General features: G+C 36.9%; 1 protein-coding gene across 2 annotated transcripts; it reads right to left on the bottom strand.

The window, feature by feature from the left end:
- LOC128211906 (negative elongation factor A-like) lies at nt 1-23640 on the bottom strand. Of its 2 annotated transcripts, none has more exons than XM_052917029.1 (11): nt 23425-23640; nt 21021-21192; nt 20097-20258; nt 19682-19771; nt 19261-19418; nt 18407-18470; nt 8947-9074; nt 8405-8513; nt 7969-8237; nt 4823-4922; nt 1-4401 (listed from the first exon to the last, which is right to left on the bottom strand). In XM_052917029.1, the coding sequence occupies exons 1-11, from the start codon at nt 23623-23625 to the stop codon at nt 4223-4225; spliced, it is 1632 nt and encodes a 543-aa protein (XP_052772989.1). In that variant the 5' UTR covers nt 23626-23640; the 3' UTR covers nt 1-4222. The 2 variants fall into 2 exon arrangements, with proteins under 2 accessions (XP_052772989.1, XP_052772991.1); XM_052917031.1 differs by lacking the exon at nt 23425-23640 and adding an exon at nt 22532-22648.
- Nucleotides 23641-25347: the final 1707 nt, after the last annotated feature.

Raw genomic sequence — 25347 nt, forward strand, 5'->3', positions numbered from 1 at the left:
TGGTCTTTAACTTTTTTATTACAATACATATCTTCAAGTCACTGTACATAACAACATATGATTATCAGATCAACACTTTCCTTATGACTAATGGTGAATGATAAAAGAAAAAAAGAACATAGTATTTCTATGTTATCAAATGTGTACACTACAAATCTCCTGCAAGACCTAAGGAAGTGCCCTTGTATAGTAAGGTTACCTGCTAATAAAAAAAATCTTAATAAAAACTTTCAAAAGGGAATACAAGTTTAATACATTGTACTATAATAATTTATGACTAAAATAAAACATGTCAACTAGCATTCATAAAGCAGGAGATCTGTCAAACTTCTATAAACTCTTGACATTTATTTTCACAGCTTATGTTTAAGACTCATACATAAAGGAAATCACACTAAACATAAAAATAATGTTTAACTAAACAGCAGCAAAATGAGCTAAAAGAGTGACCACATGCATGAATATTATTACACATGTCAGTCATTGTATGTTGCATTCTCTTGACACAAATCATTAATATAAGTATTATGCGTCTCAAACATTCTTTACCAAAGACTTCTGCTAGAAAACAAACTGATTTATAGATATGTTTTACTGAAATAAAAAGATATATTCCATTGTTTCAAAGAGTGAAATAAAAATTTGACAAGTTTTCACTGTTTTGAAATTTAGCTCCGCTCCCACTTCTAAATTAACAAGAGATGTTAGTGAAACATTTATGCCCCCTTGGGAGCCAAATTGTTAGTAGGATTTGGACACTTAAATAAAATATGGACAATCAGAAAACCTTTTTTCAGCTTACAGTCACACTGACCTTGACCTTTGACCCACTGACCTCAAAATCAATAGGGTTCATCTGCTGGTCATGACCAATAAGCCTACCTAGTATGAGGTCCCTGGGTCAAAGCGTTCTCAAGTTATTGATCGGAAACCGTTTTTCATGTTAAGGTCACACTGACCTTGACCTTTGACCCACTGACCTCAAAATCAATAGGGTTCATCTGCTGGTCATGACCAATACACCTACCAAGTATGAGGTTCCTGGGTCAAAGCGTTCTCAAGTTATTGATCGGAAACCGTTTTTCATGTAAAGGTCACACTGACCTTGACCTTTGACCCACTGACCTCAAAATCAATAGGGTTCATCTGCTGGTGATGACCAATACACATACCAAGTATGAGGTCCCTCGGTCAAAGCGTTCTCAAGTTATTGATCGGAAACCATTTGGTATTCCGACCGACCGACCGACAGACAGACCGACCGACCGACCGACATGTGCAAAACAATATACCCCACTTTTTTCAAAAGGGGGCATAAATATCAGCCTGTACAGGGCTGGGACACTGATAAGTTTCACTGTTTTGAAATTTAGCCCCGCTCCCACTTCTAAATTAAATATCAGCCTGTACAGGGCTGGGACACTGATAAGTTTCACTGTTTTGAAATTTAGCCCCGCTCCCACTTCTAATTTAAATATCAGCCTGTACAGGGCTGGGACACTGATAAGTTTCACTGTTTTGAAATTTAGCCCCGCTCCCACTTCTAAATTAAATATCAGCCTGTACAGGGCTGGGACACAATGTCAGCAACATCATTCAGAGAAATGGAAAGGAAATTGTTTTATTAACGAGGAATCCACGAATTTCCGGTCGTGAGCACCCATAATGTTTTCTAATCAAGGTCGCACTGACCTCAAACTCAATAGACGTCATCTTCTGACCATACCCGCAGTGCATACTAAGTTGAAAGACACTACGTGGATCAGTGAGAAGGTATTGATTGCAAACATTAGGGTGACTCGCGGGAGGCAAAGTAATCCCTATGTGGTCACCATGTTTCGATGCAAACACAAGAAAACTATGGGACACAATTTTGACGCTGTCCATTATTGAACAAAGCAAAAATCTACTGCCTTTTTATATACAGGTATTCAAAAATTGAGTACCAATAACATTAGTCAGGAAATATCTCCTTAAATTACAATTGGTTATTGCACAAGTTCAAACATGCGGTACAATATATAACAAACAATAGGCCAACCAAATTGATTCTATGCTAAGTACCAGGTTCCAGTTCAAAGCCAATCTACCTTGCAGGAAAACACCAAAAAGTGCCATAGAAAAAACAAATCTCATTCTCTCTACAACTAATGGCTTAGACAGCAGATTTCATCAATGATATACTAGTAACAGATGAAGTATCATATTTATTTGCTGTTCCATACATTTAGAACCTTTGTACTACGCTCTGTTTATGCTATATAATGTTGTTTTCTGGACGATGTTTGTTGTAAAATGTCAAGCCTGCTTGGTCACAATAATTGAATGTTATTGTTGGGAAATTGATGTCTATGCATGACAGTGATGACAATCAAGCAAAAAAAACAATAAAAAAATCTGACCAATGATCCCTGCGTGTGATCTTGATCTTTGAAAAGCCTATTTATATGCATGCTGCATTCCCTCTTCTCATGGTGAACATTTGTGCCAGGGTAGTTTAAAGCACAGAGAAGCTTAAATTGGACACACTAATGAACTATCACATACACTGAACAGCCATTGTGACTTGATCAAGGTCAACGCAAGCAGGTTTGACAACACACATGTTTCTTTTGATTTTGGTAAATGTTATGTCTTTTATTCTGTTCGCTGGAAACCTACCGATGACACTAGACAAATAATTAATTTGCATGGCCTGATTGAAAACCACAGACAAACAACATGAAAAAGAGACATCAATATATTGCCTACACAGCAAATTCTAAAACAAAAGTATGGGCCTAATGCTTGGACCAGCTCTCCTTTTGTCATCTTACAGTCATGATTTATACAATCATGTTTATATCATAAATGACGACGCCATCAATAAATTACGTCATTATATATATTTGATATATAACCAACAGTGTTTTTAACCAGTGTTATAACTTTTGTTCAGACATCATAATGAATAGCATTGAAAATGTTTGCACTTTATAGCAACATTTTCTGTATTTTGCATTGTAAATAATCAAATTAGTATTTATGATCGAGTTTATCACACTCAAGGTCGTTCAATATGATACTTATTACACTATCAAAGACTCATATTCATCTATTGAAGAAAACTTCTCGATTTTAATACACTATATTATAAAGATATATACGATAACATTGCACAGAAGTATTGAAAATCAGTACAATGAAAGATATACCACAACATACATATAGTACACAAAACATCATTGTACATGTGGTATGTAAAACATACATGTAGCGCACTAAAGATACATGACATGTAGTACGAAAAACATACATGTACATAGATGAGTGTGGAGCACCTTTCATGTTGTGCTGTAGGGTTTTAGCTGAAGAAATATGGAAGACCAGCATGGGCACCTTTCTACCTTAACCCTAACCCTTGCTCTAACACTTCATAGACTTAAATACTTTAGTCATTTTTTGTTTTATTTCCCTTCAATTTAAACCTGACATATGATTATAAGTGAAACCTAATTTTACATATATTGCAGTTGAAATCTTATATTACTCAAATTAAACACAATCCCTAATATTTTCTGTCAAGTTCATTATACGTTCAAGATCTTCACAGCCTGATTCAATGTGCCATTTTCTCCCTTAGCACCTGTCTCCCTCTTCTGCAGCACCCTGTATTTTTTAAAAACCTGGCTAAAACCCTACATACAAGAACAACATCAACACTGCACATGTACAATTTACTTGAATGTAATGAAAACATGCAATCCTTTATGATCCTTTAAGATGATTTTCTGTACTTCAACATGAATTTATAAAACATGATCACATGAATGTCAATGTGCATTACAGGGTTCCCACTGGCGCTAGCCCTTGATGGCGAACGAGACAGAATCACAAGTGGTGACAATTTTTCAATTCTGGCATTTTTTTAAACATCATAATCTTACATTTTGATGATATATATCTTTTCAGTGATATAAGTGGCACTGAGTTATCTCCATTGCCGATACGGATTCTCATCAAACACATAAAATACTTAAAGATTATAACATATGTCCACATGAAGTACAACCTCGGTACTTATTTATCCCAAGCAACAACAGCTAAAAATTGTTCACATACAATGCTAACAAGTTTATCCCACCCCCGTCTGGCACGATCTCTCTTTCCTTCCCATGCTGACTCAGTGGTGCAACATCACCATTGTAACAGGTTAACTAAGAACTAGCAACCTATTCCCTCGTCAGCTCTCCTCTATTTCGCGGAACTTTTTTACCCGTTTCCAATCACCAGACTGATAGTTCATTTGGAAGAAAGTGTCGACAAGCATCTGTTTTGTTGTCTCGTCAGGAAGGGTGACCACCTCCTTCCCCTCGTTTAACCGGATACTCAATACACTCCCCTGCTGCGGGCATGGGTTCTCTGGAGAACAAAAAGGAGGAGGTTTATAATGAAGCTGTTGATCACTTTTACCGAATATTGCAGATAACTGTTTGCTTCAGTTAGAAATTAACTTTATTCAATTGAGTGAGCATTGCAAGTTACATATTTATTAGTGATGCAGCCAGGAATAAAACTTTCTATTTTCACGACTAATAAAATTAATATCTCACTGAAATTGTTTTTTTATTTTAATTGTATGCTTAAATTTCTGTAAAAAAAAAAGAGACTAAGTTGTATCTAATTGCAAAAGCACAGTAAATTACTGATTACGTCAAGGAATTCAAGTAATGACATCATGATATTTTGTTAACTCTCGGAAAAATGTCTTTCCATTGCAACTGTACCTGTTACTCAAAAGAAACTGTGTCATACATGAATTTATAATTTTAACATGCCTTACCTCTAGAACCGGCCATAAACCCAAGTATGAGAGCCTTCTCCGGCCGTGTGACTTTGTTGGAATTTTTAAACATCTCCTGAGCTTCAATCATTTGCTCTTTCTGAAATAGATTGAAATGAAAAGTTAAGAGTCAGAGCTTTTGAATATATAATTATAATTTTTTTTATATATTTTCATTAGCTATGTTTAGTTTTGAGATAAAAAGCTAATGTGTTTTTTTCGTGCGAAACATTCAATTATAAAACATCACCAAAAATTAAAACCAGACCACTGTTTATAATGCTCTTAAAATGTAAAAAAAAGTCCTCTAATTTGTCAAATAGCATGCTCCTGAAAGTCTTATAATTTAGGGATTGGATAAATAAAATGTGACATAAAGAAGATGCCAATTGCTAGCGTATAAAGCCTGCTATTTCTGTTTTATTTAGTTACGACCTTGCACTTTAATGTTGGTGTTAGCCCATAAAAATAAGTAAAATACACAGAATTTTAACAAAGTTAAACAAGAGCTGTCACAGTATGTGACAAATGCCCCCGAATGTGACATTGACCTACGAACAAGGTCAGTACATGAAAAGTTGATCTTGCCTTTACATGTGAAAAACATATGCCAAGTTATTTTAAATTGCCTCTGAACATAAAAAAAATACCACCCATACTTGACAACCTACACTGTTATGTCCTTATATTCAGAATTCCCTTGTGAATAAACACTTAGTGTATCTTTCATCTTAGAGGTAGGGACATGGGTCTTGCAGACGACACATCGTCTTCGTATGTGGAACACATGTAGCAAGTTATTTTAAAATCTGTCCATACAAGGGAAAGTAACAGCCCTGACACGACAGCCTATACTCTATATCCTTATATGCAGCACTCCATCGTGAATAAACACTAAGTGTGACCTTGACTTTAGAGGTAGGGACACGGGTCTTGCACGCGACACGTTGTCTTGGTATGTGGAACACATGTGGCAAGTTACTTTAAAATCTGTCCATACAAGGGAAAGTTACAGCCCGGACACGACAACCTATACTCGATGTCCTTATATGCAGCACTCCATTGTGAATAAACACTATGTGTGACCTTGACCTTTGAGGCAGGGACACGGGTCTTGCAGGTGACACATCGTCTTGGTATGTGGAACACATGTGGCAAGTTATTTTAAAATCTGTCCATACAAGGGAAAGTTACAGTCCGGACACGACAACCTATACTCTATGTCCTTACATGCAGCACTCCATTGTGAATAAACACTAAGTGTGACCTTGACCTTTGAGGTAGGGACACGTGTTTTGCACGCGACAAGTCGTCTTCGTATGTGGAACACATGTGGCAAGTTATTTTAAAATCTGTCCATACAAGGGAAAGATACAGCCCGGACACGACAACCTATACTCTATGTCCTTATATGCAGCATTCCATTGTGAATAAACACTAAGTGTGACCTTGACCTTCGAGGTAGGGACACGGGTCTTGCACGCAACACGTCGTCTTGGTATGTGGAACACATGTGGCAAGTTATTTTAAAATCTGTCCATACAAGGGAAAGTTACAGCCCAGACACGACAACCTATACTCGATGTCCTTATATGCAGCACACCATTGTGAATAAACACTATGTGTGACCTTGACCTTTGAGGCAGGGACACGGGTCCTGCAGGCGACACATCGTCTTGGTATGTGGAACACATGTGGCAAGTTATTTTAAAATCTGTCCATACAAGGGAAAGTTACAGCCCGGACACGACAACCTATACTCTATGTCCTTACATGCAGCACTCCATTGTGAATAAACACTAAGTGTGACCTTGACTTTAGAGGTAGGGACACGGGTCTTTCAGGCGACACATCGTCTTGGTATGTGGAACACATGTGGCAAGTTATTTTAAAATCTGTCCATACAAGGGAAAGTTACAGCCCGGACACGACAACCTATACTCTATGTCCTTACATGCAGCACTCCATTGTGAATAAACACTAAGTGTGACCTTGACCTTTGAGGTAGGGACACGTGTTTTGCACGCGACAAGTCGTCTTCGTATGTGGAACACATGTGGCAAGTTATTTTAAAATCTGTCCATACAAGGGAAAGATACAGCCCGGACACGACAACCTATACTCTATGTCCTTATATGCAGCATTCCATTGTGAATAAACACTAAGTGTGACCTTGACCTTCGAGGTAGGGACACGGGTCTTGCACGCAACACGTCGTCTTGGTATGTGGAACACATGTGGCAAGTTATTTTAAAATCTGTCCATACAAGGGAAAGTTACAGCCCAGACACGACAACCTATACTCGATGTCCTTATATGCAGCACACCATTGTGAATAAACACTATGTGTGACCTTGACCTTTGAGGCAGGGACACGGGTCTTGCAGGCGACACATCGTCTTGGTATGTGGAACACATGTGGCAAGTTATTTTAAAATCTGTCCATACAAGGGAAAGTTACAGCCCGGACACGACAACCTATACTCTATGTCCTTACATGCAGCACTCCATTGTGAATAAACACTAAGTGTGACCTTGACTTTAGAGGTAGGGACACGGGTCTTTCAGGCGACACATCGTCTTGGTATGTGGAACACATGTGGCAAGTTATTTTAAAATCTGTCCATACAAGGGAAAGTTACAGCCTGGACACGACAACCTATACTCGATGTCCTTATATGCAGCACTCCATTGTGAATAAACGCTATGTGTGACCTTGACCTTTGAGGCAGGGACACGGGTCTTGCAGGCGACACATCGTCTTGGTATGTGGAACACATGTGGCAAGTTATTTTAAAATCTGTCCATACAAGGGAAAGTTACAGCCCGGACACGACAACCTATACTCGATGTCCTTATATGCAGCACTCCATTGTGAATAAACACTAAGTGTGACCTTGACTTTAGAGGTAGGGACACGGGTCTTTCAGGCGACACATCGTCTTGGTATGTGGAACACATGTGGCAAGTTATTTTAAAATCTGTCCATATAAGGAAAAGTTACAGAGCCGGACGGACGGACGGACGGACCGACAGTGCGATTTTAATATGCCCACCTTCGGGGGCATAAAAAGAATGTTGCAGGAATGAAAATTCTGGAGAGTTTAAGTAACACCAACGTTCAATGAAACTGAATGGAAACTTACTGTAAGTGATAATGCTTTTTTCTGCTGTTGTTGCTGTGTATTTACTGGCTGTTGCGTATTGTTTAAAGGCTGTGTTTGGATTGGCTGCAAAGGCTGGCCAACAGTAGATGCCAGATTTTGATTGGCTGCTGCTTGGTGGAAGGTTTGACCAATGGAAGGGAGGATAGTTTGTGTCCTGATCTGTGATTGGCCAAGCTGCTGCTGCAACTGCTGCTGTAGACTGTCCCTTTCCTGCAGGCTTCCAATACTGGCTGGGGTGGAAACGGACACTGAAACAAACAGCAAGAAACTTCTGAATTAGTTTCAAACAGTAAACGTCACCTCACTAAACTATTCAAATGAAAGAGTAAAGGGCATTGTTCAATATAAAGTAGTTATTTCAGTATCAGATGAAAGGAAAAATATTGATACATAAGTAACTCCATCATATTCCTACCTATGTGTGTGGGTTGTTGTGGTGCCCGCGGTGTGGAGGTGGGAACATAGGAGACAGTTTGGGTCTGAGGCAAGGCCGGCGCTGTGCTGGCCACACCCACTGGACCAGCCTGGAAAAAAAGGACATCTCAATGATAAATGTGGTTATTGACTAAAATTTTAAGCTTGATTTTGCATTCAAAAATTATAGCGTAAGGCTGCAAGGTCATGCATCTGGGTGGCCTGAATGATATTATACATGTATTGTCAAAACCAAGAAACACAAAACAAGGGGGCAGGAGAAGTCGGTAGTTTTCGGAGCAGGAGTTGAGTCAGCTGCTGCCTGGGTGGCCTAAATGATATATGTATTGAAAAAAACAAGAAACCCCAAACGACATGACATGAGAAAACGAAGAAACCCCAAATGAGGTGACAGAAGTCGGTAGTTTTCAGAGCAGGGTTTGGGTTGGCTGCTGCCTGGGTGGTATCATACATGTATTAAACAATGGACAAATGTACCAGCCTTTACAGTGTTTACCAATATTAAATAAAGGCCACACTTACTGGTGTGGCTGGAGAGATAAGTCCCGCAGCATAATCTGGTGTATAGGGAGCAGGGGTGGGGCCGGCTGCTGCCTGGGCGGCCTTGGCAGCCTCCTTTTCCTTTCTCTGCTGCTCGACCGCCTCTTGATCTGAAATACATAGACAACAGCATGAGTGATATGTAAAGTCTCTTTAAACCATTTCGATTCCCCACTCTAGTAACAGTTAGAACATTCATGTACCGTATATACATTATAATCACTTAGATAAATAAAGACATGGTACAATAATAATTATTTAGAATTTAACAGAAGGAAGATTGTAAAAATATAACCTTTTCAATAGGTTATTTCATTGGCTGGAAACTAAAGCCAGTTAAATGCAACTTCATGATTATACAATTTAAGGCAAAAAATTGAGAAAACCCATTAGAATAAAAGACTTTAATTGCATTATTATTCTTTTCAGAAAAAAATTAAGTCAGTTTTTAAATATTGACTATGAGCTTGCGTCTTCTTTTAAGTACAAGTAAATATAATCTCAATAATTTTCAGAAAAGTAAATAGAATGGATATTTAGAAATTTCAAGAAACTTCATAATTTACTTGTAGTTCAATGGAAAAAAAGCCTATTTTAAAACATTTAGATTTCCTTTTTGGTGGTAATTCATTTTATGTTTTTTCCATAAAATATATGCAAATCATTAGGCTGTCATTAGGCGAAGGTAAATGCATATTTTAAGATATTTAATTACTAAATCATACCAAATACAATGTTTCATCACTCTTGTGCAGAACAAATAGCAATCAATAATCTATATACATGTAACTCATCTATTTCAATTAACCAGTTATTTGTCTGAGTCACTGAACCAGTTTTGAGATCAATAATCAATCTTATTATGCACTTGACTTTACCTGCACCAATTTCAATTGTGTAACTGAAATTGGTTAACCAAAAGTTAGAAGTGAAAACAAAATTCAGAAAAAACATGATGATTTAACAAAAATAGTAGTTGAAATCATGACATAAACAGATCTCTGTCCAAGTCTGTCAAACTACTGTCACAAATATAGCATTAAACACTGGGTCAGTCAGCAAAAACAGACATTATTTTGAATCTTTTACTGACTTGAAATCAATTCATGCCAATTTGGTGTAAGAATAAGTACATGAATTGCTGTATAGATGTGTTTACATGTACCTGACCTCATGTGTTATTGCTAGATGTACATTTAATTGACCTATAAACATGTTTTATTGCTACACAAACATTACTACATGTACATTATCTGTACACATGTACTACTGTTACATGTACATTGCCTGTACACATGTACTACTGCTAAATGTACATTACCTGTACACATGTACTACTGCTAAATGTACATTACCTGTACACATGTACTACTGTTAAATGTACATTACCTGAACACATGTTCTACTGCTAAATGTACATAACCTGTACACATGTACTACTGCTACATGTACATTGCCTGTACACATGTACTACTGTTACATGTACATTACCTGTACACATGTACTACTGCTACATGTACATTACCTGTACACATGTACTACTGCTACATGTACATGCCTGAACACATGTACTACTGTTACATGTACATTGCCTGTACACATGTACTACTGTTACATGAACATTACCTGTACACATGTACTACTGCTACATGTACATGCCTGAACACATGTACTACTGTTACATGTACATGCCTGAACACATGTACTACTGTTACATGTACATTACCTGTACACATGTACTACTGTTACATGTACATTACCTGTACACATGTACTACTGCTACATGTACATTACCTGAACACATGTACTACTGTTACATGTACATTACCTGTACACATGTACTACTGTTACATGTACATTACCTGTACACATGTACTACTGCTAAATGTACATTACCTGTACACATGTACTACTGTTAAATGTACATTACCTGAACACATGTTCTACTGCTAAATGTACATAACCTGTACACATGTACTACTGCTACATGTACATGCCTGAACACATGTACTACTGCTACATGTACGTTGCCTGTACACATGTACTACTGCTACATGTACATGCCTGAACACATGTACTACTGTTAAATGTACATTACCTGAACACATGTACTACTGCTAAATGTACATAACCTGTACACATGTACTACTGCTACATGTACATTACCTGAACACATGTTCTACTGCTAAATGTACATTACCTGAACACATGTACTACTGCTAAATGTACATAACCTGTACACATGTACTACTGATACATGTACATGCCTGAACACATGTACTACTGTTACATGTACATTACCTGTACACATGTACTACTGTTAAATGTACATTACCTGTACACATGTACTACTGTTAAATGTACATTACCTGAACACATGTTCTACTGCTAAATGTACATAACCTGTACACATGTACTACTGCTACATGTACATGCCTGAACACATGTACTACTGCTACATGTACGTTGCCTGTACACATGTACTACTGTTACATGTACATTACCTGTACACATGTACTATTGCTACATGTACATTACCTGTACACATGTACTACTGTTACATGTACATTACCTGAACACATGTACTACTGTTACATGTTCATTACCTGTACACATGTACTACTGCTACATGTACATTACCTGTACACATGTACTACTGCTACATGTACATTACCTGTACACATGTACTACTGTTACATGTTCATTACCTGTACACATGTACTACTGTTACATGTACATTACCTGTACACATGAACTACTGCTACATGTACATTACCTGTACACATGTACTACTGCTACATGTACATGCCTGTACACATGTACTATTGCTACATGTTCATTACCTGTACACATGTACTACTGTTACATGTTCATTACCTGTACACATGTACTACTGTTACATGTTCATTACCTGTACACATGTACTACTGTTACATGTACATTACCTGTACACATGTACTATTGCTACATGTACATTACCTGTACACATGTACTATTGCTACATGTACATTACCTGAACACATGTACTATTGCTACATGTACATTACCTGTACACATGTACTATTGCTACATGTACATTACCTGTACACATGTACTACTGTTACATGTACATTACCTGAACACATGTACTACTGCTACATGTACATTACCTGTACACATGTACTACTGCTACATGTACATTACCTGTACACATGTACTACTGTTACATGTTCATTACCTGTACACATGTACTACTGCTACATGTACATTACATGAACACATGTACTACTGTTACATGTACATTACCTGTACACATGTACTACTGTTACATGTTCATTACCTGTACACATGTACTACTGTTACATGTACATTGCCTGTACACATGTACTACTGCTACATGTACATTGCCTGTACACATGTACTACTGTTACATGTACATTACCTGTACACATGTACTACTGCTACATGTACATTACCTGAACACATGTACTACTGCTACATGTACATTACCTGTCAACATGTACTACTGTTACATGTACATTACCTGTACACATGTACTACTGTTACATGTACATTACCTGTACACATGTACTACTGTTACATGTACATTACCTGTACACATGTACTACTGTTACATGTACATTACCTGTACACATGTACTACTGTTACATGTACATTACCTGTACACATGTACTACTGTTACATGTACATTACCTGTACACATGTACTACTGTTACATGTACATTACCTGTACACATGTACTACTGTTACATGTACATTACCTGTACACATGTACTACTGCTACATGTACATTACCTGTCAACATGTACTACTGCTACATGTACATTACCTGTACACATGTACTACTGTTACATGTACATTACCTGTACACATGTACATTACCTGTACACATGTACTACTGTTACATGTACATTACCTGTACACATGTACTACTGTTACATGTACATTACCTGAACACATGTACTACTGCTACATGTACATTACCTGTACACATGTACTACTGATACATGTTCATTACCTGTACACATGTACTACTGTTACATGTTCATTACCTGTACACATGTACTATTGCTACATGTACATTACCTGTACACATGTACTACTGTTACATGTACATTACCTGTACACATGTACTACTGCTACATGTACATTACCTGAACACATGTACTACTGCTACACGTACATTACCTGTACACATGTACTACTGTTACATGTTCATTACCTGTACACATGTACTACTGCTACATGTACATTACCTGAACACATGTACTACTGCTACACGTACATTACCTGTACACATGTACTACTGTTACACGTTCATTACCTGTACACATGTACTACTGTTACATGTTCATTACCTGTACACATGTACTATTGCTACATGTACATTACCTGTACACATGTACTACTGCTACATGTACATTACCTGTACACATGTACTACTGTTACATGTTCATTACCTGTACACGTGTACTATTGCTACATGTACATTGCCTGTACTTGGTACTACTGCTACATGTACATTACCTGTACACATGTACTACTCCTACATGTACATTACCTGTACACATGTACTACTGCTACATGTACATTACCTGTACACATGTACTACTGCTACATGTACATGCCTGAACACATGTACTACTGCTACATGTACATTACCTGTACACATGTACTACTGTTACATGTACATTACCTGTACACATGTACTACTGTTACATGTACATGCCTGAACACATGTACTACTGCTACATGTACATGCCTGAACACATGTACTACTGTTACATGTACATTACCTGTACACATGTACTACTGTTACATGTACATTGCCTGAACACATGTACTACTGTTACATGTACATTACCTGTACACATGTACTACTGTTACATGTACATTACCTGTACACATGTACTATTGCTACATGTACATTACCTGTACACATGTACTATTGCTACATGTACATTACCTGTACACATGTACTACTGTTACATGTACATTACCTGAACACGTGTACTACTGCTACATGTACATTACCTGTACACATGTACTACTGTTACATGTTCATTACCTGTACACATGTACTACTGCTACATGTACATTACCTGAACACATGTACTACTGTTACATGTACATTACCTGTACACATGTACTACTGTTACATGTTCATTACCTGTACACATGTACTACTGTTACATGTACATTACCTGTACACATGTACTACTGCTATATGTACATTGCCTGTACACATGTACTACTGTTACATGTACATTACCTGTACACATGTACTACTGCTACATGTACATTACCTGGACACATGTACTACTGCTACATGTACATTACCTGTCAACATGTACTACTGCTACATGTACATTACCTGTACACATGTACTACTGTTACATGTACATTACCTGTACACATGTACTACTGTTACATGTACATTACCTGTACACATGTACTACTGTTACATGTACATTACCTGTACACATGTACTACTGTTACATGTACATTACCTGTACACATGTACTACTGCTACATGTACATTACCTGTCAACATGTACTACTGCTACATGTACATTACCTGTACACATGTACTACTGTTACATGTACATTACCTGTACACATGTACTACTGTTACATGTACATTACCTGTACACATGTACTACTGTTACATGTACATTACCTGAACACATGTACTACTGCTACATGTACATTACCTGTACACATGTACTACTGTTACATGTTCATTACCTGTACACATGTACTACTGCTACATGTACATTACCTGTACACATGTACTACTGTTACATGTTCATTACCTGTACACATGTACTATTGCTACATGTACATTACCTGTACACATGTACTACTGTTACATGTACATTACCTGAAAACATGTACTACTGCTACATGTACATTACCTGAACACATGTACTACTGCTACACGTACATTACCTGTACACATGTACTACTGTTACACGTTCATTACCTGTACACATGTACTATTGCTACATGTACATTGCCTGTACACGTGTACTACTGCTACATGTACATTACCTGTACACATGTACTACTCCTACATGTACATTACCTGTACACATGTACTACTGCTACATGTACATTACCTGTACACATGTACTACTGCTACATGTACATGCCTGAACACATGTACTACTGCTACATGTACATTACCTGTACACATGTACTACTGTTACATGTACATTACCTGTACACATGTACTACTGTTACATGTACATGCCTGAACACATGTACTACTGCTACATGTACATGCCTGAACACATGTACTACTGTTACATGTACATTACCTGTACACATGTACTACTGTTACATGTACATTGCCTGAACACATGTACTACTGTTACATGTACATTACCTGTACACATGTACTACTGCTACATGTACATGCCTGAACACATGTACTACTGTTACATGTACATTACCTGTACACATGTACTACTGTTACATGTTCATTACCTGTACACATGTACTACTGTTACATGTACATTACCTGTACACATGTACTACTGCTACATGTACATTACCTGAACACAATTACTACTGCTACATGTACATGCCTGAACACATGTACTACTGCTACATGTACATTACCTGTACACATGTACTACTGCTACATGTACATTACCTGTACACATGTACTACTGTTACATGTACATTACCTGTACACATGTACTACTGCTACATGTACATTACCTGAACACATGTACTACTGCTACATGTACATGCCTGAACACATGTACTACTGTTACATGTACATTACCTGTACACATGTACTACTGTTACATGTACATTACCTGAACACATGTACTACTGTTACATGTACATGCCTGAACACATGTACTACTGTTACATGTACATTACCTGTACACATGTACTACTGTTACATGTACATTACCTGAACACATGTACTACTGCTACATGTACATGCCTGAACACATGTACTACTGTTACATGTACATTGCCTGTACACATGTACTACTGCTACATGTACATTACCTGTACACATGTACTACTGCTACATGTACATTACCTGTACACATGTACTACTGCTAAATGTACATTACCTGTACACATGTACTACTGTTACATGTACATGCCTGAACACATGTACTACTGCTATATGTAGATTGCCTGTCAACATGTACTACTGCTACATGTACATTGCCTGTACACATGTACTACTGCTATATGTACATTACCTGTACACATGTACTACTGCTACATGTACATTACCTGTACACATGTATTACTGTTACATGTACATTACCTGTACACATGTACTACTGTTACATGTACATGCCTGAACACATGTACTACTGCTAAATGTAGATTGCCTGTCAACATGTACTACTGCTACATGTACATTGCCTGTACACATGTACTATTGCTACATGTACATTACCTGTACACATGTTCTACTGCTACATGTACATTGCCTGTCAACATGTACTACTGTTACATGTACATTGCCTGTCAACATGTACTACTGCTACATGTACATTGCCTGTCAACATGTACTACTGCTAAATGTAGATTGCCTGTCAACATGTACTATTGCTACATGTACATTGCCTGTACACATGAACTACTGCTACATGTACATTGCCTGTCAACATGTACTGCTGTTACATGTACATTGCCTGTCAACATGTACTACTGCTACATGTACATTGCCTGTACACATGTACTACTGCTACATGTACATTACCTGTACACATGTGCTACTGCTACATGTACATTACATGTACACATGTACTACTGTTACATGTACATGCCTGAACACATGTACTACTGCTACATGTACATTACCTGTACACATGTACTACTGTTACATGTACATTACCTGTACACATGTACTACTGCTACATGTACATTGCCTGTACACATGTACTACTGCTACATGTACATTACCTGTACACATGTACTACTGCTACATGTACATTGCCTGTACACATGTACTACTGTTACATGTACATTACCTGTACACATGTTCTACTGCTACATGTACATTGCCTGTACACATGTACTACTGCTACATGTACATTACCTGTACACATGTACTACTGCTACATGTACATTACATGTACACATGTACTACTGTTACATGTACATTGCCTGTACACATGTTCTACTGCTACATGTACATTGCCTGTACACATGTACTACTGCTACATGTACATTGCCTGTACACATGTACTACTCCTACATGTACATTACCTGTACACATGTACTACTGCTACATGTACATTACCTGTACACATGAACTACTGTTACATGTACATTGCCTGTACACATGTACTACTGATACATGTACATTACCTGTACACATGTTCTACTGCTACATGTACATAACCTGTACACATGTACTACTCCTACATGTACATTACCTGTACACATGTACTACTGCTACATGTACATTACCTGTACACATGTTCTACTGCTACATGTACATTGCCTGTACACATGTACTACTGCTACATGTACATTACCTGTACACATGTACTACTGTTACATGTACATTACCTGTACACATGTACTACTGCTACATGTACATTACCTGTACACATGTACTACTGCTACATGTACATTACCTGTACACATGTTCTACTGCTACATGTACATTACCTGTACACATGTACTACTGTTACATGTACATGCCTGAACACATGTACTACTGCTAAATATAGATTGCCTGTCAACATGTACTACTGCTACATGTACATTGCCTGAACACATGTACTACTGCTAAATGTAGATTGCCTGTCAACATGTACTATTGCTACATGTACATTACCTGTACACATGTACTACTGCTACATGTACATTACCTGTACACATGTACTACTGTTACATGTACGTTGCCTGTACACATGTACTACTGTTACATGTACATTACCTGTACACATGTACTACTGCTACATGTACATTACCTGTACACATGTTCTACTGCTACATGTACATAACCTGTACACATGTACTACTCCTACATGTACATTACCTGTACACATGTACTACTGCTACATGTACATTACCTGTACACATGTTCTACTGCTACATGTACATTGCCTGTACACATGTACTACTGCTACATGTACATTACCTGTACACATGTTCTACTGCTACATGTACATAACCTGTACACATGTACTACTCCTACATGTACATTACCTGTACACATGTACTACTGCTACATGTACATTACCTGTACACATGTACTACTGCTATATGTACATTACCTGTACACATGTTCTACTGCTATATGTACATAACCTGTACACATGTACTACTCCTACATGTACATTACCTGTACACATGTACTACTGCTATATGTACATTACCTGTACACATGTACTACTGCTATATGTACATTACCTGTACACATGAACTACTGCTACATGTACATTACCTGCCATTTTCTTTCTCCGTTTTGTCTCTCTTGCACCAAGTGGAACCTCAGTCAAGTCCAGAAGCTGTCAAGGGACAACGCACATTATGCTTCAGTGTTATGTATGTAAAAACTAGTGTCATACATTACAGAACATAGCAACATACTACAATTCTGTTAATTAAATGTGATTCTTGTTTCGAACAATCATCATAGACAAACCAAATATAATGTAAAAAGGAGCAAAACTTGGAAGAAAATAAAAATGAATCTTCTCCTGATTTAATATACACAAACAATATATGAGCCAGCTGTATTTTAATATCAACAGGGCATTAAGTTTAAACCTGAGTGAATAATAAAAAAAATCACTGTCTGCATCAAAGATGATATGCCTGCAAACACTGTCACCAATTTAGACCTACTATTTAATTGAAATTTTTAAATCCAGCATAATTGAGGCAATATGCCCCATGTTTGAACTCAAACAAACACCACAAACACTGTCATTAAGTTTTATCATGATTGGATGATAAAAATAAGTTATACTGCACAAGAAATAAATCCAAGTTTACAGTACATTTGTTTCATATAAAAGGGGCATAACTCTGGAGTTACTGAGGAGATTAACCACACATTTAACTTCACTTTGTGCTCAGGTGAGCTAAAAATAGACAAGTAAATGGGAACAACTTACAAACATATTAACTATTATTTAGATATCTCATTCAGGTCACTGTACCTTTGTCTTTGGCCAGAAGAGCTAAAAATGATAGTACAAAGACAGAAAAGACAATTGCAAGTATTTGTAAGTGAAACTGGCTCCACAATTCTGATTTCATATGTTACAAGCTATAAGACACAGTAAGTTGTACCTTAATGCCTCCTTCTTTTTTTAAATTGCTGAGGCGGTTGGGCGTGCCCCCTATTGATGTCCCTGCAGAGCCCAGAAGGCTTGTCCGACGGCCGACTGGATTTGGGCTCAGGAACCCACCTGATGGACTGTTCTTTGCAGAAAACCCCTTCAATGGTGCTGGAAAATGAACATCCCATTATTACAAAATACTATTTTTCCTACAGTATTTCCTAAATAGTGTGTCCAACCTTTTCAATTGTACCATTCCTTTCAGGCAGGAAAAAAAGTATTTTTTTTACATTTTAAGAAGAAGGAAAAGAGAACAATCCATATATTTGATAGTCACAGTGACATTTTTATTTAAAATTTCAAGCAATTTGCAAGGTATGAGAATCGTAGACAAAAGCCACATAGATTTACAAATTTACAACCATACTTACTTGAATCATCCATTTTCTTTGCAAAGCTTCTCACTTTGAGGGGCATAATATCGGATCCATTCCTCTTTCTGTTTAATGCTGCCTCCGAAGCTAGAGAAAGAAAATAAACATGTATGATTGAGGCTGACTTCAGACAGCCAAATGTTTTTTAGTCAAGATGTTGTAAAAATAAACACACCATTTACATGTGTGAAATATTGCTATTTGCATTTGAAAGTGTGCAGGGAAATATATTTTTTATTTACATATGTCTATAGTAAATCAACCATTATCAATAATGCAATGAGCTTTTTGTGATTTCTGCAAATGTTTAATCACATTCACATATTTCCAGTCAGATAAAATGCCAACTTTAACGATAAACATTTACAACCAATATTATATTACTCCTATTAATGGGCAAACGGAACCTTACATTTCTGGAGGAGTTCAGCACGGAGAGTGGCAGACTTGGGTTTCCGTTTGAGGGCAAAGTGTTTAGTGGGCACTGGCTGCTGTCCTGTGGTGGCCACAAGGGCAGTCTTGTTCAAGAACTGACACTCCATTGGTAACATACGAACATCCACACTCTTCTTCACTGTAGCACAATAATACATAAAGCAATTAGCAATTTAACAGATATTTCTAATTCTCTTCTTAAAACAAGAAATGAGCAGACAATCCTAGCAAATGATTTGGATTTCATTATCTATACTTCCAATTTCAAAATCAAAATGATCCCCTAGACTTACCAATTTAGTATACAATTCAATTATTTTTCATTGCGGATGAACAGATTTTAAAAGATGGAATGTCCAGATTTCTTTTAATTCTACCTCTGAGGACCCTGTGTTTTTAAGAATGTATGCTATTTAGAAGTCTACCATTGAGACACATTTCATGGAGGGACACCAGAACCTCCTAGTAAGGTGCCCTGTCGAGACACCATCATTTTTTAGCAGAACGTTAAATAGTAACCCAAAATACATGTTAAATTGAAGCAGAAATTCAAAGCCAAACAAAATATTTTATTTACGGATTTTTAGCACAGGAGTTTAATTGGACTCCTGATTTCAGGATGGGACACTCGAATTCAACATGTGGTGTCTTTAGAGGTCAAATTAACACAAGCCCCCAAGCCCTGCACGGGCTAAGTATTTTCCGGGCTTGCTAAAATTCTGAATTTTATATATAAGGGCTTGTTCAGAAATTGTATGCCAAGCAATTATATAAGAATTCGGGATTGTTCACCAAAAACTCTTATTTCAATGACTGTGTCTCTTCAGGATCTCTTGAGAAATTTAGTTAGTGGTGGCCCTGCGATATGAAAGCTCTTATTCCGGATCTAATATTGACTCACCAAGCTTCTTGAGGTCAGTGAGCACCTCAGCAAAGGTTCCATTGTTGTCCTCAAGTTCAAGATTGAGAGCCCCAGTGGCCGGGAAGGTGCGGAGAATCTCCCCAACCATTGACACCCACTGGTCTGTGTCATGGATCGCCACCATCAGGATTTCCTCTAAGTAACCCTTCCACTGGAATATGAACACAAACATAAATATAATGGCACAGATGTCTACAAAATGGTGGCGGTAGTCCTAAAGTCCAAAAGTTGACTTGGACTCATACTTGGATCGTTGAGCCAAGCGGAGAGTGGTTTTAAAGCTTAACAAGAAGTACATGAATTGGAGGTGTTGTGTGTCAGAAGCCCTGATAATTTTTCTTGAAGTTACAATGACCATAATCTTTGACCTACTAACTCGAAAATATATCATTTACTGACCATGATCAAAATGCATACCAAGTCTTAAGTCGCTACAAATTGTACAAGAGTTATTGATAAGAAACATAGATGACTACTCAGTACTGAAATACTTTCAGCAAATAATATAATTAGCCTAAATCAATGAACATTTAATACATGGACTCACAAGCCCGAGAATTTAGAATCTTACTTAAATATGAAACTATTTTTGACTGAGCATTTTACAGATATAATGAAAAAAGTTTACAACTTGTTATTTATTCCTTTGAATTTGAGAATAAATACTCTGTGGGCAATTGAGTAAGGTAACAGTATTTTTTTCCTTTGCTTTAACGGCTTGGTTTCAATCCCCACTACAACCAGGGTTTTTTATACTTCAATTTTTTCTGCAATTTTGGTATGAAAGCGTAAAAATATTATACCGGAAATGACTGGGTATAAGACGATAGGGGGTATAAGACGCAGGCAAATAAATCCGTGAAAAATCCGAGAAAAAAACTTTTAATCTATGTTGAGGGTTAAAGGATGCATTAAAAAAATGTCAAAATCGTCTGCCACAAGTGGCCACCATGTTTGTTGATAGTGACGAAAAAAAGTTTTCGTGAAAATGGCGAAGGTTATTTTTAAAACCATACAATACTAATACATAGCAAAATAAGTGTCATTGTTTATTTGTTTCATGTTATATATATAAAAACGAAACAAATTATTTAAAATTGGGATCTGGATGGCACTGAAAAGTACCTTTAATGACAATTTGTAAGATTTCTTTCTGACAGTAAACAATAACCTGTCTAGAATGAAAAGTTGAGTAATGCAAAAATCTTATATTGTAAGGGTTTGTTCTCAAAATGTCAACACCTACAGAAAAGAATAAAGAACGTGGCAAAGTGCGAAAAAACAAGACCATTATCGCAACAGTTTGTAGTATTGGTATGTTAAACAGCTTAAAGGCAGTGCGAGTTTTTCACACCTTATCGTACAACTGACAAAAAATATTTTGACAGTGCACAGCTTTGCTTCTTTATATGCATGCTTAATTATTGTTATATTCAAAATAATTTAATTTTAATCGTTCAATATTTATTTTTTAATTATAAACGTCTTACGATATACCGTATCCCAATCTTCAACTGCTGTTTTAACCTGTAGATACTCGATCGATATGACGCGAGTAACATCCCTTTCTACACAAGTCTAAACAAACGCTCGGCCTGAAATCGACCTCAGAAAAAAAGTTCAAAAGCTTGTTACTGGTTAATAGGGCCTAAAAAAAAAATACATTTGGTTGGGGTTACCCGACCCTACCTACGGAATAGGCGCCGACCCTACCGTTTTTATAGTCAGTTTGAAAAAAAAATGAAAAACTAAAAAAAAAAAGAAAAAAAAAATATTTCGTTTTTTTTTTTAATTGCTTTTTAATATTAAGTTTAAACCTTAAATGCTTGTACAGAAGATAGCTTTAACACCATTCTCCAATGATGAAAATTATATTCTTATTCTTTTTTTTTAGGCCTAGACGCGTCTAATACACAGTCACTTACAGTAAACCAGTCTTTTCAAATGAATTACCAGGACAATTATTTTTTATTTAAATATCAATTTGGAGTACAGGAGGTATATCAGAGGCAATGTAGATAAATATACAAGTGTCCCGTGACAGTTTAGACTGTTAATATTTTTAACACTCGAGTCATCCAGATCTAATACTGGAAGCCCTCCCAAGCTGAAATGGCCAAGGAAATCCCTTGTCAATAAAATGACCATTAAAAAGAACTTATAACTCAGACATAAAACAACTTTTCTGGTTTAATTAGTACTTGTAGGATAATGACACGCATTGTGTGGGAACCCGCCAAACTGTAGCGCTAAAATAGGATGCTCTAACATTAAGTTAAATGGCTGTCTTCCTCTGCAATACATAATTAGGTAAGTTGAATTGTAATGAGCTATCAATAAGAATGAGGAGTTGCAATATTTTGTTATAAATAGCTTTGTTTACCAAATCGACGTTTCTTCTCGGAATATGAAGAAAGGATAACATTAGTTTCACTTTGACGTGGGGTTGGAGGGTATGAAAGCATGCATGGATGCTTTGTAGTCTGTCCTGTGAAAGCTGGGAACATATTGTCTTTCCAGACCACAAGTCGTCGGTGGAGCCAAGTTTGTTGTGCAGCCAGAGAGCAGTGTCACCGGCGGCCATATTGAAAAAGAAACCAAACAACGTTTGTGTCCGGACTTTTGATTGGACACTGTTTTTTCTAGACAAGTCGTACGCTGTAGGGCTGTAGCAATATGTGTATAAAAGACAAGATCGAAGAAACTTTATTTCATGTCGGGTAACAAGAAACATTAGCTCAATGAGCTATTTTTCGACATGAATGACAAATATACATAACATTTCAAAACATAAAAAGAGCTGGTTACCTGAAAATAAAAGCATAAATAGTTTTAGATAGTCGGAGCTGGTCGGATGTTATATAGGTACCGTGCTATTGTTTAAGCTTTGAATTCAAAGTAGTGCCGACATAAGATATGATGTTGCGACTTGAAATATCAATGATTACCAAATATAGTAATTACGAAAACCTGTCATCCTTCATTTAACGTATTGATGCTTAGGATGAATGGTAGACTGTAAGAGATTACGGCAGAGTTTAGTCTAAAATAATAGACGTGTTATACGGGATTCTTCCAATCCCTAACGTCTAAACGGGAATGTGCAAAAAACGGGGGTGTTTTAAAAATATTGAAATTGTTTTAAGTGAAGTATTTTATGGTTGAAATTGATCATAAAGAGTTATATTCATACTTTACCATGTAAGTGAAATGTTATTTTGCACTAAACAAGCATTTAATTCATTAAAACAAGTTGTTTACCTTTCCAATAAAACGAAAGTTGACTGACACAGACAACAATTATGCGAAGGGGAACAACTCGATACAATCGTAATAGCTCGGCCTCCTCCGACAAAGCTTCGTGATAGACCTCGTTATACAATCGTAACAACTCGGCCATGGCCGAAATGTTCCGAGCGATTTAAAACTGTGCCCTGAACCCTTGCAGGTGCCCTTCATGTATATATCGTTATGTTTTGACAGAATGAAATGAAGAAAAGTCGTCAAACTCATAATTACAAGTTGGATATTTATTTTTTTGTGTATGGAACTAATATAAAATAACATTATCTGGTAATATTTCTTGTTTTTATGATATTTTATAGACGCTATATGCTTTAACCCGGAATCCTGATCGGAACAACTACCCACTTTTGATACTAAACAATTTGTACGTGAAGGATTTGCCATATCAAAAATCTAAAAAAAATCCGTCAACGTACAATTATTTGGACTACGGCAGAGTTTAGCGTCTTAACAGCAAAGAGATCAGTGTTTTTCTTTTAACATATTTGCAGACATACCCTATAAGGCTCAAAAAAACTATACAGTTTCAGACGTGCTTTGTAGCAAATTCGGCTTCTACAAGCGAAGGTGCTTGGAAGAAACTTTACAGTTGTTCCGACCATCATCCACTCTGTGGACATGGATAATTAAGTGCGCATAAATTTATACTGTAAGTGTAGATAAGCATAGATATAGATAATATTGAAGAATGAAATTATTTAGATTATAAAGAAATTTCATGACGGAGTATTCATGAAGATTTATTCCGAGCTTATGCATTTGTATGCTCTCGATGAAGTATTCAAACGTAGCATTCACGTTACTTGTGAATTATAAAATGTTTCTGACCCAAACACCCGTCGGGATGATAGTCGTTGCATTAATGACATCATGTGGGAAACTCGATGGAACATTCCTCAAATAAAACTAATTAAGTCCAAAATCATTTCGTTCGATGGTTTGACAAATGGAACACAAAGCGCCTATAAACATAGACTTATGTGACGATAAGCCCAATGTT

This window comes from Mya arenaria, chromosome 12 (genome assembly GCF_026914265.1).
Source record: "Mya arenaria isolate MELC-2E11 chromosome 12, ASM2691426v1".
NCBI classification, from domain to species: Eukaryota; Metazoa; Mollusca; class Bivalvia; order Myida; family Myidae; genus Mya; species Mya arenaria.

Excerpts from the sequence above, each read along its gene's own strand:
- LOC128211906 (XM_052917029.1), bottom strand. The coding sequence starts at position 23,625 with ATGGCCGCCGGTGACACTGCTCTCTGGCTGCACAACAAACTTGGCTCC. Across the intron at positions 20,259-21,020 it reads CACTGACCTCAAGAAGCTTG|TGAAGAAGAGTGTGGATGTT; the intron begins GTGAGTCAATAT and ends ATTGTGCTACAG. Across the intron at positions 9,075-18,406 it reads ACGGAGAAAGAAAATGGCAG|ATCAAGAGGCGGTCGAGCAG; the intron begins GTAATGTACATG and ends TATGTATTTCAG.